Below are 16,948 nucleotides of genomic sequence, written 5' to 3'. Positions count from 1 at the left end.
TCCTAGCCTGAGCGGCTGCCGTGTCCATATAACTGGAAAGCATGGAGTCCTTCTTCCGCAGCTCCGCAGAGAGCCTACGGATATCTTCTTTGAGGTTAGTAACCTCTCTGTTATTGCGTGTAAGCAGCAGACAGTTTTCAGGGCCTGTTGATGGCGTAGAATAGCAGTGATGTTATCTGCAGTCCCCGTTGGCTAGCTAGCTCCTGTGCTAAAAACAAGCCGGTGCTAGCAGCAAGTCCATTTGCGCGGCAGGCTGTCCCGACCGGGAGACTTACAACTTACGATCCTGGCGTCTGATGACTAAAATCTTTTACCGTGTTCAAAAATATAGGTAAAAGCACTCAGGATCCAAAAGAGTAGATAAGGATGTGGCTTAGAACTGGATAAAAATGTCAGTTTGTGACAGAGTTCAGACGGACGAACGAACAGAGCTGTGACAGAGCTTCCGGCTTCTGGTTTTCAAATTCAAACACACAGGAAGTCAAAAGAAAAAAAAAAAGTAGTAGAGGATTTATTACTCGTTAAAATGTGAGGAAGTGACCGGGCAGCACTGCTGCACTGTGTTGTGTGTGCGGCGGCGAGCCTCTGTGCATTGACCAATGAATAGCCCGCCGGCATCTGAAGCCCCGCCCCCACACTCGCATAGCTGCCCGATGCCGCCGTGTGAGAAAACCTGTCCCCATACACGTCCGCTTGTCCCTGATGAGGCGCAGCGATGACGTCAGTAGAACGGTCCAATGAGCGAGGGAGCAGAGTATTTTGAAAATCGCCCCCTCTCGTTCGGGTTGAGCTCGCTGCACTGCGTTTTGTGTGTGCGGCGGCGAGCCTCTGTTGACTGTGGGGAGCGTGAGTCTGTGTGAGAGAAGTCGCAAACAGCTCAGAGGGAGCATCGGCGGACTGGCTAAAAGGAAACAGCTCTTTAGGAAACAGTGGGTGGCCCTGAAAAGGGCCGTTGTGTTTCAGTTCAGCCACAGTGAGACTCACGATCCCCACGTCCCGTCATTGCCACTGACGCATATGTTTGCGAGGGGGCTTGACGGCGGGGTTGGACCACATGCATGCTGGTCTTGCCTGGGCGGGCGCGGAGCCTGCCAAGTCGAGGTCGCCGGTGGAGGATACCGCGACGGGGGAGGAGGTGGTGCCGCAGCGAGTGCTCGTGGGGGCGCAGATGCAGCAGCAGGTGCAGGGTGCCTCCTCTTGGGGCGAGCATCCCTGTGCCTCGGATGAGGCGTAGGTGCAGCTCTGCCCCAAAAGGTGTGTTTCTTCACCCTCTCCGCTTCCTCGGCTGCTTCCTGTAGGTGCGCTGTGGATAGATCACCCCAGGTTGTATCAGGGGGTCCACAGGTTCAATAGCCCCTTTTACCAAGAGGATGGATAACTCCTGGTTTTGGCCTGAGCTGTTTCCAGGGTGGTCACCATGGTCATTTTGACCCATGTGAAGACTGGGGGCTTGCATCAGAATTGAAGCTTGTAACCCAGGGTCAGAGGTGTGAGCTGCACAGTAACTGAGCTGCTGCTGGGAAAAGTGACCAACAGCCTAGAGCCCTGCATTCCAGCCCGAGCCCGACAGAGCCTGAAGCTACTGACAGACTCGGGCCGGGCTTCGCTCCGATTTCCACATCACTAGCTCGGGCTTGGGTTTTTTGGCTTGAAATCAATAGGCATATCAATCAAAGAAACTACTAATTTAAGAAAATAAATACAAATTGATTATAAAACAAAGTTAACTTAGAAAACTGTTTTAGCCTATCACATACACACACAGTCTGCCTGGCGCACACACACGCACCCTCTCGTCACTTCCAAGCAAGCACATTACTGTTCTTGGAATGTTCTTGAGAAAATGGACTTCAGCCATGTTCTTTGGTGAAGCTTTTGATCATCGTACACAGCATGCGTTCCGTTTGCGTATCCAAGCTGCTCCACCAGCTCCGTTACGGTCAGCCCGTTCTGTTGAGCGTATCTAGGTTTTTACCTAGGCTATGGGTAAGTGAACACAGTTATCTAGTTTAGTTTAGTAACATTGGTTCATGTATCCTCTGTTCTGTTAACTGACATGGTGATGAATGACTACAATAAGCAAACTATTGGCATTTATATACATTTATATGGCTAAAATATGGAACGGACGGACGCGTAGTAGTCCGTCAAAAATAGAAGTGTTGCGTATCTCCAGAGTTGTGGCTCTGATCCGGTTTTGTGGTAGCTTACGTTGCACTGGGCCAGAACTGACACATTTAATACTGGTAATGCTTTGGAAGTGTTTTGTATGGTGTTTTGTATGGTGTTGATTCAATAGGCTATTCGAAATTGATCAAACATATTAGGTTTATATGTAAAAAAAAAGACAAAAAATACATTGGGCTCGTGTTGGTCTCGGGCCTAAATTTGAGGCCCGTGCAGGGCTCTACAACAGCCGACCTAGACCTTCAGTTCCTGGCATCACAACCTTTATAGGCTTCAGGGGGCAGCAGTTAGTCTTTGGGGCCCTAGGCTGCTTGAAGGACAAGTGAGTCTGAGTGTGATAGCAGTGGTCCTGCCTCTCAGCAGGGTGCTGATACTTGGGGTGGCTGATAGAGCGAGGTGGCAGTTGGTGGCAGTGGAGTCATGAAGTCAACTTCTGTTGAGTTGAACATGTGTATGACATCTCATTTTAACAATGTAACCCTTTCATATCTGCCTATAGAAATGTTGGGTTGCATCAGGCATCTTTGCTGCAAATTTGAAAATGACAGCTGATGCACCATGTTTAGACAAGAGAGTGAAGTGAAGTGTGAAATGTTTGGTTTGGCCTGTGATAAAGGGAACAACATTTCCATCGTTTGAATCTCTACAAATACAACACAAACATGATCTGCACATCTTATAAGCAAAGAAATTGTCTTTGATAAAGTAGTATCATTGTTGTTGTGTGTAAACAGCAAGGCCTTTGTTGTGTGTGGTTGCGATGCAGAGAGCTGAAGGCCAGTCTTCCTGTGGTTGAGACCTTGCTGGCTCAGATAGTCAGTGCTGTTTGTCACTACAGTGGAAAATGGCAGAGGGCCATGAAGACTTGTTGCATGTCCACATGTGCATCCAAACACACTCAGGATAGAAAACTGAAATGCTGCTGTATCTTTGTATTTTTCATTCACACATTTGACTTACCAGTATAGACCAAAGGCTCATAAGGCTATATCAGAAGTGAAAATATTCAATAACAGATACAAACGCTGTAGAATACTATTTACACACTGATGTCAGAACTTCAACACAAGTGTAGAGGCCGACCATATTTTATTTACATGACAGAAGCAAGTATGTCAGTATTCACTGCTTCCTTTGACCCGTTACAAAGCTTTGACATGAAAGGCCTCATGGTTTTCACCTCAGTTTCATCTCATGCCACACTGTACTGTCTCTTCCTGTCAAAGAAGTGATGTCTACCTAACTTGCTCCTCCCCTGCTGCAGACGCCCATCTAACTCTCTCTATAAGGGAATTTGGACAGTGATACTGGCCCCTCCTCTGTCACACATCAATCATATTATTTTGCTTTCAGATTGAGATCGAAGGTAGGCAAAATAAGAGGAAGATTTGGTTTTGGCAAAGTGAGAGAAAGAAAGATGAAGAAACAGGTGAGGATCAAACCTCAGCACTAACAAGAAGATGTAAATCTTGCATGAACATTGGATCTTTATAACAAAATTTGACTTTTTATTCCAATGATGAAAAGAACACACACAAGCAAAAATGTGACAACAATACAATAGCATCAGTTCCACCCTGAGTTGCATTTCCAGTGTCTTCATGGTCCTATCTGGTGGCAGCATACACAACATTAGGTTCCACCTCTTTCTCTGATGCAGGCCTCCTGCTTCTCTTTGGCTTTGGATGGAAACTCAGCGCTGCGTACTTCAGCTCATCTGAGTCCAGATTCTGTAAATAAGAGTACACACAATCACACACATCTCACATAGCTGAGTTTGTCAGAGACAAATGACTTGAAGTAATTCCAGCACCTTTTAAAGCATAGAACATTTAAAAGTCAATCTTAAAATTGGATTCACCTCGCTTCTTTGTGGCTGCAGTTCCTCTTTAGCAGCTAAATAACAGACAGAATCAATATAGTCAGTTAATTGATTGTTATTGTCCAAAAATATCGCTGTATTTTGGTGCAGCAGGAAGTTTTGGATTTGTCCATCATATTGACACAACTTAAAGAGAGTGAGCAATAAAATATAACACATATCTCTCAGAAAGTACCTGTCTGAAGTTGGCTGATTTTGAGAACCAGACCGACGATGACCATAATGAGGAAAACAGTCACACCACCCAGGATCACAGAAGCCAGGCTTGTTATTCCATCAGACTTTTCTACAAGAATTAGGGATTGTTAAATTAGACTCTCTGAACTCTCCTTTAGTGGTTTTATACCTGGCTAATGTTGAAATGGAAAAAACTGACAACAAAGGAGCTGTTTTACATTCAAACAATTGACAAAGGGAGGAGAATCTTACTTTTACACAAGCCATCCACTTCGTCATCAAACTCACCACTGCCTTTAAAAAAGATGATAAAAGAAACTTCATCTTTATTTTATTTTGACTGTATAACACATAATCCTATTTTGACAATGATTAAATAGGCCACATATCAGTTACTTTGTGTCTATATATCGTTTTGCAGCTACTGTGAGGATTTCAGATATAAGTCTCCTGAGAAAGACATAATAGTCATGAATGGGAACCAAAAGACAGACAAGACTTAATGATGATCTTACCTTGAACCTTTAAATAAGTTGCATTGACATTGACTGTGTCTTCGTCTATGTCAAACCGACAGAAATAAAGTCCAGAGTCAGATAAATCCACTGGCATGATTTTGAGAAAGAGAGTGGAGACATTGGATCTCATTTCAAATCTGCCATTTTGAAAATCATCACAGAACTGAGCTTTGTCATCTGACTTGTACATAAAGGAGATGCAGTGGGGCTCGGATCTGTTGCCCAGTCTGAACCACTCTGAGTAAATGGGAGAACTGGAAATGTTGGTGCACATCAACGTGACTTCTTCACCAGGCTGGACCTCCACAGTCTGAGACTCAGAAACGGAGACAGGGATCCAGCCTGAAACAAACACCGGAGAGAACAAGTGATTTAATCCTATGCTGATAGTCAAACAGGAAGAAAGAAAAGCCAGCACTCATAATGTCCTTTTGTCTCTTAATTAAATGGGCAGCTATAGAGCAGCTATTGCTCTGTAGCATTCTTCATTTATTAATATTTGGCCGTGCACCTAAGGAGGATTTTTTGATCGAGTTGTGCTCGCACTTGGCGGAGTTTGGACATTGATAACGAAACAGGAACCTAAACAATGCCCTCTATATGAAGTTATTAATAAGCAATTAATAAGTTTCAATTCTGGTGAGTTACTATAGTGATGAGAAGTTAGCGGTGCAGTTAGTGAATAATTGAATATCAGTACTTACTCAGGTTGCAGAGAAGTAAAGCTGTTCCCAAGGTGTAGCTCATCATTGTGCATATGACCGTATCACTGCAATGGCTCTAAATATAACTGAGCTCCAGTGAGGTGGTTTCATTGGAAAGAGGCGGGCGTTTTATGCTGTTTTTGTTCGCTCACATTGACCACATGAATGCATTTGGATAATTGGGTTAGAGCAGAGGGCATTACAATAATCTAGCGTACTTGTTATAAAGGCATGTACGTTTTTCAGAGTCTATGATGAAAAGCCTCTTACTTTGGAAATGTCCTGTAAGTGGTAAAAAGCGGTTCTAGTGATGTTGTTTATGACACTGGAGGTTCAGATCTGTATCCATAATCACACCAAGATTTATGACATGGTCACTGCACTTTAATAAGACAATATAGATAAGCAGAGATTTCATGTGTCTGCTTTTGCACCCAACACAAATATCTCTGTCTTGTCTTTGTTTAATTGAAGAACATTTTGGGACATCCAGTGTTTGATGTCCTCTGTGTATTTGATTACTGATTGATGACAGGATCCAGATTACCAGGGCCAAAGAGATGTAATGTTGTGTATCATCTGTGTAATTATGATAACATACAGTATATTATGGTGTCGAATGACAGATTTGTTATGACCCCAGGTCATATGTGTGGTTTCCCTGTACTATTGTGATGTATTCCTCTGCTCTGTGTTGTGTTTCTCTCTCTCCCTCATCTGTGGGTGTGTCTGATGAGCAACAGGTGGTGTGCTGTGATTGGTTGCAGTGTGTTATTGTGTAGGTGTGTCCTGGCTGGTGATTGGTTCCTGCTGAGTACTCCAGAGTATAAATCTGCTGCCACCTGTCCAGAGATTTCTGTTTCGGTAAGCCTCCTGCAATTTTGGTTGTTCTTTTCAAACAGGTAAGAATAGGATACTTGTGTTTAGCTTTCTTTTTGTTTATTACTTTGGCCATGTACCCACCCTGAAGTCTTCCCCCATGAAAACAATAAAGACTTGGGAGCAGGGAAGGATGGAACCACTCTTTCGTGTAGCGCAAGGGTTTCCTCTAGGCTGGGGCATAACAAGATTCAAGGGGGAGCATGTCCAGATCAGCACATTCACACATGAAACCTTGAAAATCGCCAAATATGTTTTTCCAGTAAATGTAGCAGTTTATGTTGTTCACACAAGACATGTCTTTCCACATTTTTTACATAGTGCTACCATTCACACAACACTGGGAATACCATTAAATTCCTCTGTTGTCATTTCCCAGAAACTATGGCTCTGTTCGAAACCGTTCCCTATTACAGAAATAGTGCACTATATAGTGTATCCGCCATTTTCTACTAGTGTCCGAATTAAGTTAATTGAGTTAATTTGATTCACTAAATAGTCCACTATAAGATACCCACAATGCACTACAAATTGTAGTGAACAGACAGTGTACCCTACAATTTCTCCTGTATACCACAATGCAATGTGATCGTGTCTTACCGAAGAAGAAGAAACAGCTAGCTAACATGTTAGCTAATAGAAACTGGTCTATTTACCGGTTGACAGCGTTAGCAAATCAACAAAAGACGTATTAGAGGCCTCATTCGAGTTTCCTCCGTTTTGAACCAAGAGCAGCAACACTGCAGGAATCATCGTTACAGGTCAGCTAACTACTTTATCCACCAATACAGGACAGGAGGTGATATGAAAGCTTCTGTTAGTCATTAGCTCACAAGCTTGTTTACCAAACCAAAACAGCTTGCTGCCATTAGCAGACAGCACCAAAGTTGACAAAACCACACTTGCACATGATTAGAATTTCAACAATTTATTTGTAATTTAATGCTGAAAACTTGTCAAAATCAATACGACCTGAGTCCATTTCAACCTGCTGTCATGATGCTTGGTTTATTTACGTGATGCTGGGCGCATCCCGGTGCGTCACACGAATATCCAGCGCATGTTTTTGACGCAATTATATTTACTGTAGTGTCCGAAATTTTGTTTGGTCGTTGCCCATATAGTTCACTATATGATAAACACTACATGGGGAATAGTGAGTGAGGGAATGAGTGAACCATTCCGAACGCAGCCTATGTTTAACCTTTGTGCTGGAGTCACTGCAGTTTGAAAACATGGCGGGTGAAGCTGCAGGCTAATCTCTTCGTCCGCCCGGACGCTGAAGAGCTTTCTTATTTCCACGTCGGTCCAATTCGACATTTTTGCCAATACTTTGTCAAAAAAGCTACAGCCCATTGTATGGTGGTTTGTGTTCCCCTCCTACACATCTTAGCCAGCACAGAATAAACTCATCACCTCCTTGTGAACTTTGTGATCGGCTCACACAGTTCAACAACAGAGCGTCCTAACATTGTGCGTGCTTGAGCCGGTAATGTTATGGCATTGTTCACACATGCGGTCAATATGGAAATGTGAAAGCAGAAGCTGATGCACCATGTTTACACAAGAGAGTGGAGTGAGCCTGTGTGAAGTGTTTGGTTTGGTCTGAGATGAATGGAACAACAGTGTTTGAAAAGAGATGGATACATAGTTGACATGATGCTAACTGATTGAATCTCCACAAATACAACAAAAAAATGATATGCACATTTTAAAAGCAAAGAAAATGTCTTTGATCAAGTGGTATCATTGTTGTGTGTAAACAGCGAGGCCTTTGTCGTGTGTGGTTGCGATGCAGAGAGCTGAAGGCCAGTCTTCCTGTGGTTGAGACCTTGCTGGCTCAGATAGTCAGTGCTGTTTGTCACTACAGTGGAAAATGGCAGAGGGCCATGAAGACTTGTTGCATGTCCACATGTGCATCCAAACACACTCAGAATAGAAAACTGAAATGCTGCTGTATCTTTGTATTTTTCATTCACACATTTGACTTACCAGTATAGACCAAAGGCTCATAAGGCTATATCAGAAGTGAAAATATTCAATAACAGATACAAACGCTGTATAATACTATTTACACACTGATGTCAGAATTTCAACACAAATGTAGAGGTCGACCATATTTTCTTTACATGACAGAAGCAAGTATGTCAGTATTCACTGCTTCCTTTGACCCGTTACAAAGCTTTGACATGACAGGCCTCATGGTTTTCACCTCAGTTGTTCTCTTGCCACACTGTGCTGTCTCTTCCTGTCAAAGAAGTGATGTCTACCTAACTTGCTCCTCCCCTGCTGCAGACGCCCATCTAACTCTCTCTATAAGGGAATTTCACAAATCAATCACATTATTTTGCTTTCAGATTGAGATCTAAGGTAGGCAATATAAGAGGAAGATTTGGTTTTGGCAAAGTGAGAGAAAGAAAGATGAAGAAACAGGTGAGAATCAAACCTCAGCACTAACAAGAAGATGTAAATTTTGCATGAACATTGGATCTTTATAACAAAATTTGACTGTTTATTCCAGTGATGAAGAGAACACACACAAGCAAAAATATAAGAATGATACAATAGCATCAGTTCCACCCTGAGTTGCATTTCCAGTGTCTTCATGGTCCTATCTGGTGGCAGCATACACAACATTAGTTTCCACCTCTTTCTCTGATGCGGGCCTCCTGCTTCTCTTTGGCTTTGGATGGAAACTCAGCGCTGCGTACTTCAGCTCATCTGAGTCCAGATTCTGTAAATAAGAGTACACACAATCACACACATCTCACATAGCTGAGTTTGTCAGAGACAAATGACTTGAAGTAATTCCAGCACCTTTTAAAGCATAGAACATTTAAAAGTCAATCTTAAAATTGGATTCACCTCGCTTCTTTGTGGCTGCAGTTCTTCTTTAGCAGCTAAATAACAGACAGAATCAATATAGTCAGTTAATTGATTGTTATTGTCCAAAAACATCACTGTTGTCAATGCATTTTGGTGCAGCAGGAAGTTTTGGATTTGTCCATCATATTGACACAACTTAAAGAGAATGTGCAATAAAATATAACACATATCTCTCAGAAAGTACCTGTCTGAAGTTGGCTGATTTTGAGAACCAGACCGACGATGACCATAACGAGGAAAACAGTCACACCACCCAGGATCACAGAAGCCAGGCTTGTTATTCCATCAGGCTTTTCTACAAGAACTAAGGATTATTAAATTAGGATCTCTGAACTCTCCTCTAGTGGTTTTAGACCTGGCTAATGTTGAAATGGAAAAAACTGACTTTAGATAAACTGTTTTACTTTCAAACAACTGAGAAATATCAACCTGCGCAATGAATGAAATTTTTATGAGAGGGAGGGAGAATCTTACCTTTAGACTTGTCATCCGTTTCATCATCAAAGTCCACATTGCCTTTAAAAAAGATGATGATATAATTTGATCTTGATTTTAATTTTGACTATATAAGACACAATCCTATTTTGACAATATTTAAATTTTCTCTTTATGTTGTTTTGAGGTTACTATGAGGATACATTTCAGATATAAGTATCATGAGAAAGACATAACAGTCATGAAAGGGAGCTAAAAGACAGACAAGATTTAATGATGATCTTACCTTGAACCTTTAAATAAGTTGCATTGACAATGACTGTGTGTCCGTCTATGTAAAACCCACAGAAATAAAGTCCAGAGTCAGATAAATCCACTTGTTTGATTTTGAGAAAGAGAGTGGAGACACTGGATCTCATTTCAAATTTGCCATTTTGAAAACCATCACAGAACCAAGCAGTTTCATCAGAGTTGTACATAGAGGAGATGCAGCAGGGTTTGGATCTGTTGACCAGTCTGAACCACTCTGAGTAAGTGGGAGAACTGGAAATTTTGGTGCACATCAACATGACTTCTTCACCAGGCTGGACCTCCACAGTCTGAGACTCAGAAACCGAGACAGGGATCCAGCCTGAAACAAACACCAGAGAGAACAGGTGATTTAATCCTAGGTTGGTAAGTCATTAATTATTTATAAGTTAAATTCTGGTGGGTTACTGTATTGATGAGAAGTTAGTGATGCAGTTAGTGTTGAGAATAATTGAATATCAGTACTTACTCAGGTTGCAGAGAAGTAAAGCTGTTACCAAGGTGTAGCTCATCATTGTGCATATGACCGTATCACTGCAATGGCTCTTAATATAACTGAGCTCCAGTGAGGGGGTTTCAATGGAAAGAGGCGGGGCGTTTTATGCTGTTTATTTGTTCGTCTCACACTGACCACATGAATGCTTTTAGGTAATTGGGTTCATCGTAGCCTCAAAGAGTGAATTATAAAGTTTAGAGTACGAGGGAAAGTTATTCTTCAGCCCATGTTAACTGATAATTCTTGCTCATGTGCCAACATGTGACCAAAAATGAAACATCGAAGCCTGTCAAATCGATTCTCAGCACAACAGGGAAGAAAACCTAAACTTTTGTTGATCTCTGCTTTAAAAATGAACTCACAGGACAGTTCAGAGCTGCTAGGAAATATAACTTTAAATCTGAGTCTGGTCTTTCTATGACTGAAGAACTACACAAGCTACAGAATTTAACTGTCAACATGTAGGTGGTTAAGATGGAACAATGTGACTTGTATCTGCAGTTGCAGACACTTGACTTGTGTGATTTGTTCTTTTTCAGGTTTTTACTTTCTGACTTGATCATCGTCCGATTGTGTTGCCACACGCTGCCTGAGGCTGAATGTGTTGAGTTTCCCTCCAATGCTTACAGGAGAAACTGTATTGCCGACGTCTTCGTCCTTTTGTTTGTTACACTGGTATTGTTTTGTCCAAATTGATTTACTTTGTCATTATTATTATTGTTATTACCTGTAGTTATTTTATCAGTCAACTTATTTTTTTTTATCATATTATGTTGGTATGAAATCAAACACTGTCATGCTCACAGTATGTAAGAATGAAAAAACCCAAACGCAGTGTGTGGGTTTTCTCTTTTTTTTTTTCTTCAGAACGTCTGCTGTGCTTAACATGTGGAACGTTACAGCTTTTAAGAACACATTGAGCCCCTTTAAATTCAGAACTGGGTGAAAACAACCGTCTTTCTTTTTGATGAGAAAATAAGTGGAATAGATCACCCCAGGTTGTATCAGGGGGTCCACAGGTTCAATAGCCCCTTTTACCAAGAGGATGGATAACTCCTGGTTTATGGCCTGAGCTTTTTCCAGGTTGTTCACCATGGTCATTTTGACCCATGTGAAGACTGGGGGCTTGCATCAGAAATGAAGCTTGTAACCCAGGGTCAGAGGTGTGAGCTGCACAGTAACTGAGCTGCTGCTGGGAAAAGTGACCAAGAGCCTAGAGCCCTGCATTCCAGCCCGAGCCCGACAGAGCCCGAAGCTACTGACAGACTCGGGCCGGGCTTCGGCCCGATTTTCACATAACTTGCTCGGGCTTGGGTTTTTTGGCTTGAAATCAATAGGCATATCAATCAAAGAAACTACTAATTAACTCTAAGTTAACTTAGAAAACCGTTTTGCCTATCACACACACACACAGTCTGCCTGGCGCACACACACGCACCCTCTCGTCACTTCCAAGCAAGCACATTACTGTTCTTGGAATGTTCTTGAGAAAATGGACTTCAGCCATGTTCTTTGGTGAAGCTTTTGATCATCGTACACAGCATGCGTTCCGTTTGCGTATCCAAGCTGCTCCACCAGCTCCGTTACGGTCAGCCCGTTCTGTTGAGCGTATCTAGGTTTTTACCTAGGCTATGGGTAAGTGAACACAGTTATCTAGTTTTGCTTATTGTTCTATAAACAACTCAGGTTGTACTGTGAGGAACATTAATGTACCATGGAGGAGTACGTATGTCACTTTTTTTGAGTGTAGGTGCACTGTTGCCAAATAGAAGCTTCTCAGCAGCTATCCGTGGATAACCTCATCTCCAGCATATATTTAAGCGACATTGGTTCATGTATCCTCTGTTTTGTTAACTGACATGGTGATGAATGACTACAATAAGCAAACTATTGGCATTTATATACATTTATATGGCTAAAATACGGAACGGACGGATGCATAGTAGTCTGTCAAAAATAGAAGTGTTGCGTATCTCCAGAGTTGTGGCTCTGATCCGATTTTGTGGTAGCCTACTTTGCGCTCGGCCACAACTGACACATTTAATACTGGTAATGCTTTGGAAGTGTTTTGTATGGTGTTGATTCAATAGGCTATTTGAAATTGATCAAACATATTAGGTTTATATGTAAAAAAAAAAAAATACATTGGGCTCGTGTCGGGCTCGGGCCTAAATTTGAGACCCGTGCAGGGCTCTACAACAGCCGACCTAGACCTTCAGTTCCTGGCATCACAACCTTTATAGGCTTCAGGGGGCAGCAGTTAGTCTTTGGGGCCCTAGGCTGCTTGAAGGACAAGTGAGTCTGAGTGCGATAGCAGTGGTCCTGCCTCTCAGCAGGGTGCTGATACTTGGGGTGGCCCATAGAGCGAGGTGGCAGTTGGTGGCAGAAAATTGTCATGAAGTCAATTTCTGTTGAGTTGAACATGTGTATGACATCTCATTTTAACAATGTAACCCTTTCATATCTGCCTATAGAAATGTTGGGTTGCATTAGGCATCTTTGCTGCAAATTTGAAAGTGACAGCTGATGCACCATGTTTAGACAAGAGAGTGAAATGAGGTGTGAAATGTTTGGTTTGGCCTGTGATAAAGGGAACAACATTTCCATCGTTTGAATCTCTACAAATACAACACAAACATGATCTGCACATCTTATAAGCAAAGAAATTGTCTTTGATAAAGTAGTATCATTGTCGTTGTGTGTAAACAGCAAGGCCTTTGTTGTGTGTGGTTGCGATGCAGAGAGCTGAAGGCCAGTCTTCCTGTGGTTGAGACCTTGCTGGCTCAGATAGTCAGTGCTGTTTGTCACTACAGTGGAAAATGGGCCATGAAGACTTGTTGCATGTCCACATGTGCATCCAAACACACTCAGGATAGAAAACTGAAATGCTGCTGTATCTTTGTATTTTTCATTCACACATTTGACTTACCAGTATAGACCAAAAGCACATAAGGCTATATCAGAAGTGAAAATATTCAATAACAGATACAAACGCTATAGAATACTATTTACACACTCAGTCAGAACTTCAACACAAATGTAGAGGCCAATCAAGTTTTATTTACATGACAGAAGCAAGTATGTCAGTTTTCACTGCTTCCTTTGACCCGTTACAAAGCTTTGACATGACAGGCCTCATGGTTTTCACCTCAGTTGTTCTCTTGCCACACTGTGCTGTCTCTTCCTGTCAAAGAAGTGATGTCTACCTAACTTGCTCCTCCCCTGCTGCAGACGCCCATCTAACTCTCTCTATAAGGGAATTTGGACAGTGATACTGGCCCCTCCTCTGTCACACATCAATCACATTATTTTGCTTTCAGATTGAGATCGAAGGTAGGCAATATAAGAGGAAGATTTGGTTTTGGCATAGTGAGAGAAAGAAAGATGAAGAAACAGGTGAGGATCAAACCTCAGCACTAGCAAGAGGATGTAAATCTTGCATGAACATTGGATCTTTATAACAAAATTTGACTTTTTATTCCAATGATGAAAAGAACATACACAAGCAAAAATATGAGAACGATACAATAGCATCAGTTCCACCCTGAGTTGCATTTCCAGTGTCTTCATGGTCCTATCTGGTGGCAGCATACACAACATTAGTTTCCACCTCTTTCTCTGATGCGGGCCTCCTTCTTCTCTTTGGTTTTGGATGGAAACTCAGCGCTGCGTACTTCAGCTCATCTGAGTCCAGATTCTGTAAATAAGAGTACACACAATCACACACATCTCACATAGCTGAGTTTGCCAGAGACAAATGACTTGAAGTAATTCCAGCACCTTTTAAAGCATAGAACATTTAAAAGTCAATCTTAAAATTGGATTCACCTCGCTTCTTTGCGGCTGCAGTTCTTCTTTAGCAGCTAAATAACAGACAGAATCAATAGAGTCAGTTAATTGATTGTTATTGTCCAAAAATATCGCTGTATTTTGGTGCAGCAGGAACTTTTGGATTTGTCCATCATATTGACACAACTTAAAGAGAGTGAGCAATAAAATATAACACATATCTCTCAGAAAGTACCTGTCTGAAGTTGTCTGATTTTGAGAACCAGACCGACGATGACCATAATGAGGAAAACAGTCACACCACCCAGGATCACAGAAGCCAGTCTTGTTATTCCATCAGGCTTTTCTACAAGAACTAAGGATTATTAAATTAGACTCTCTGAACTCTCCTCTAATGGTTTTAGACCTGGCTAATGTTGAAATGGACAAAACTGACAACAAAGGAGCTGTTTTACATTCAAACAATTGACAAACGGAGGAGAATCTTACTTTTACACAAGGTATCCACTTCGTCATCAAACTCACCACTGCCTTTAAAAAAGATGATAAAAGAAACTTCATCTTTATTTTATTTTGACTGTATAACACATCCTATTTTGAGAATGATTAAATAGGCCACATATCAGTTACTTTTTGTATATATATCGTTTTGCAGCTACTGTGAGGATTTCAGATATAAGTCTCCTGAGGAAGACATAATAGTCATGAATGGGAACCAAAAGACAGACAAGATTTAATGATGATCTTACCTTGAACCTTTAAATAAGTTGCATTGACAATGACTGTGTCTTCGTCTATGTCAAACCGACAGAAATAAAGTCCAGAGTCAGATAAATCCACTGGCATGATTTTGAGAAAGAGAGTGGAGACATTGGATCTCATTTCAAATCTGCCATTTTGAAAATCATCACAGAACCAAGCTTTGTCATCTGACTTGTATATAGAGGAGATGCAGTGGGGCTCGGATCTGTTGCCCAGTCTGAACCACTCTGAGTAAATGGGAGAACTGGAAATGTTGGTGCACATCAACGTGACTTCTTCACCAGGCTGGACCTCCACAGTCTGAGACTCAGAAACGGAGACAGGGATCCAGCCTGAAACAAACACTGGAGAGAACAAGTGATTTAATCCTATGCTGATAGTCAAACAGGAAGAAAGAAAAGCCAGCACTCATAATGTCCTTTTGTCTCTTAATTAAATGGGCAGCTATAGAGCAGCTATTGCTCTGTAGCATTCTTCATTTATTAATATTTGGCCGTGCACCTAAGGAGGATTTTTTGATCGAGTTGTGCTCGCACTTGGCGGAGTTTGGACATTGATAACGAAACAGGAACCTAAACAATGCCCTGTATATGAAGTTATTAATAAGCAATTAATAAGTTTCAATTCTGGTGAGTTACTATAGTGATGAGAAGTTAGCGGTGCAGTTAGTGAATAATTGAATATCAGTACTTACTCAGGTTGCAGAGAAGTAAAGCTGTTACTGAGGTATAGCTCATCATTTTGCATATGACCGTATCACTGCAATGGCTCTAAATATAACTGAGCTCCAGTGAGGTGGTTTCATTGGAAAGAGGCGGGCGTTTTATGCTGTTTTTGTTCGCTCACATTGACCACATGAATGCGTTTGGATAATTGGGTTAGAGCAGAGGGCATTACAATAATCTAGCGTACTTGTTATAAAGGCATGTACGTTTTTCAGAGTCTATGATGAAAAGCCTCTTACTTTGGAAATGTCCTGTAAGTGGTAAAAAGCGGTTCTAGTGATGTTGTTTATGACACTGGAGGTTCAGATCTGCATCCATAATCACACCAAGATTTATGACATGGTCACTGCACTTTAATAAGACAATCTAGATAAGAAGAGATTTCATGTGTCTGCTTTTGCACCCATCAGAAATATCTCTGTCTTGTCTTTGTTTAATTGAAGAACATTTTGGGACATCCAGTGTTTGATGTCCTCTGTGTATTTGATTACTGATTGATGACAGGATCCAGATTACCAGGGCCAAAGAGATGTAATGTTGTGTATCATCTGTGTAATTGTGATAACATACAGTATATTATGGTGTCGAATGACAGATTTGTTATGACCCCTGGTCATATGTGTGGTTTCCCTGTACTATTGTGTTGTGTTCCTCTGCTCTGTGTTATGTTTCTCTCTCTCCCTCATCTGTGGGTGTGTCTGACGAGCAACAGGTGGTGTGCTGTGATTGGTTGCAATGTGTTATTGTGTAGGTGTGTCCTGGCTGGTGATTGGTTCCTGCTGAGTACTCCAGAGTATAAAACTGCTGCCACCTGTCCAGAGGTGTCTGTTTCGGTAAGTCTCCTGCAATTTTGGTTGTTCTTTTCAAACAGGTAAGAATAGGATACTTGTGTTTAGCTTTCTTTTTGTTTATTATTTTGGCCATGTACCCACCCTGGGGGGTATTCCATCAAGGCGGACAAAGGAAAAGCCTGGCTTATTTTGATAAGTCTCGCTAACTTAAGTGAGAGTTCCGTTTCATCACCGTGGCTTATATGATTCCCTGCTCAGTAACCATGGTAACTTATACCGCAGAACTAGCCTGCTCCGTAGCAGGCTAACTGTCAAGCTTAATTTAGACTCCCAAAAGACAGTTCCGTCAGGTGTATTTTCACGCTGGCATCACTTATTTCATGTTCGTGTTCGGAAACATAAGTTCAG

At 41.7% G+C, this 16,948-nt stretch overlaps 3 protein-coding genes across 3 annotated transcripts; all 3 read right to left on the bottom strand.

Moving 5' to 3' along the window:
- Nucleotides 1–3,691: 3,691 nt before the first annotated feature.
- Nucleotides 3,692–5,522, bottom strand: LOC139660025 (uncharacterized). Its single transcript, XM_071538064.1, has 6 exons — nucleotides 5,469–5,522; nucleotides 4,762–5,106; nucleotides 4,499–4,540; nucleotides 4,245–4,355; nucleotides 4,018–4,083; nucleotides 3,692–3,904 (listed from the first exon to the last, which is right to left on the bottom strand). Exons 1-6 carry the CDS (start codon nucleotides 5,512–5,514, stop codon nucleotides 3,795–3,797), a joined length of 720 nt encoding a protein of 239 aa, XP_071394165.1. The 5' UTR covers nucleotides 5,515–5,522; the 3' UTR covers nucleotides 3,692–3,794.
- A 3,339-nt stretch (nucleotides 5,523–8,861) lies between these two features.
- On the bottom strand, nucleotides 8,862–10,492 carry LOC139660001 (T-cell surface glycoprotein CD8 beta chain-like). The gene is made up of 6 exons (XM_071538044.1): nucleotides 10,447–10,492; nucleotides 9,955–10,299; nucleotides 9,708–9,749; nucleotides 9,418–9,537; nucleotides 9,213–9,247; nucleotides 8,862–9,081 (listed from the first exon to the last, which is right to left on the bottom strand). Exons 1-6 carry the CDS (start codon nucleotides 10,490–10,492, stop codon nucleotides 8,959–8,961), a joined length of 711 nt encoding a protein of 236 aa, XP_071394145.1. The 3' UTR covers nucleotides 8,862–8,958.
- Nucleotides 10,493–14,015: 3,523 nt separating this feature from the next.
- Nucleotides 14,016–15,774, bottom strand: LOC139660041 (uncharacterized). The gene is made up of 5 exons (XM_071538089.1): nucleotides 15,719–15,774; nucleotides 15,012–15,356; nucleotides 14,498–14,608; nucleotides 14,302–14,336; nucleotides 14,016–14,170 (listed from the first exon to the last, which is right to left on the bottom strand). The coding sequence occupies exons 1-5, from the start codon at nucleotides 15,762–15,764 to the stop codon at nucleotides 14,048–14,050; spliced, it is 660 nt and encodes a 219-aa protein (XP_071394190.1). The 5' UTR covers nucleotides 15,765–15,774; the 3' UTR covers nucleotides 14,016–14,047.
- Nucleotides 15,775–16,948: the final 1,174 nt, after the last annotated feature.

The sequence above is a fragment of the Centroberyx affinis genome, unplaced genomic scaffold, assembly GCF_046629955.1.
Source record: "Centroberyx affinis isolate AG114_WGS23_722 - 3 ecotype Tasmania unplaced genomic scaffold, CSIRO-AGI_Caff_v1 ptg000193l_1, whole genome shotgun sequence".
In the NCBI taxonomy this organism is placed as follows: domain Eukaryota; kingdom Metazoa; phylum Chordata; class Actinopteri; order Beryciformes; family Berycidae; genus Centroberyx; species Centroberyx affinis.
Note: the sequence above shows the minus strand (reverse complement) of the source record. Positions and strands in the feature narration are given on the sequence as shown.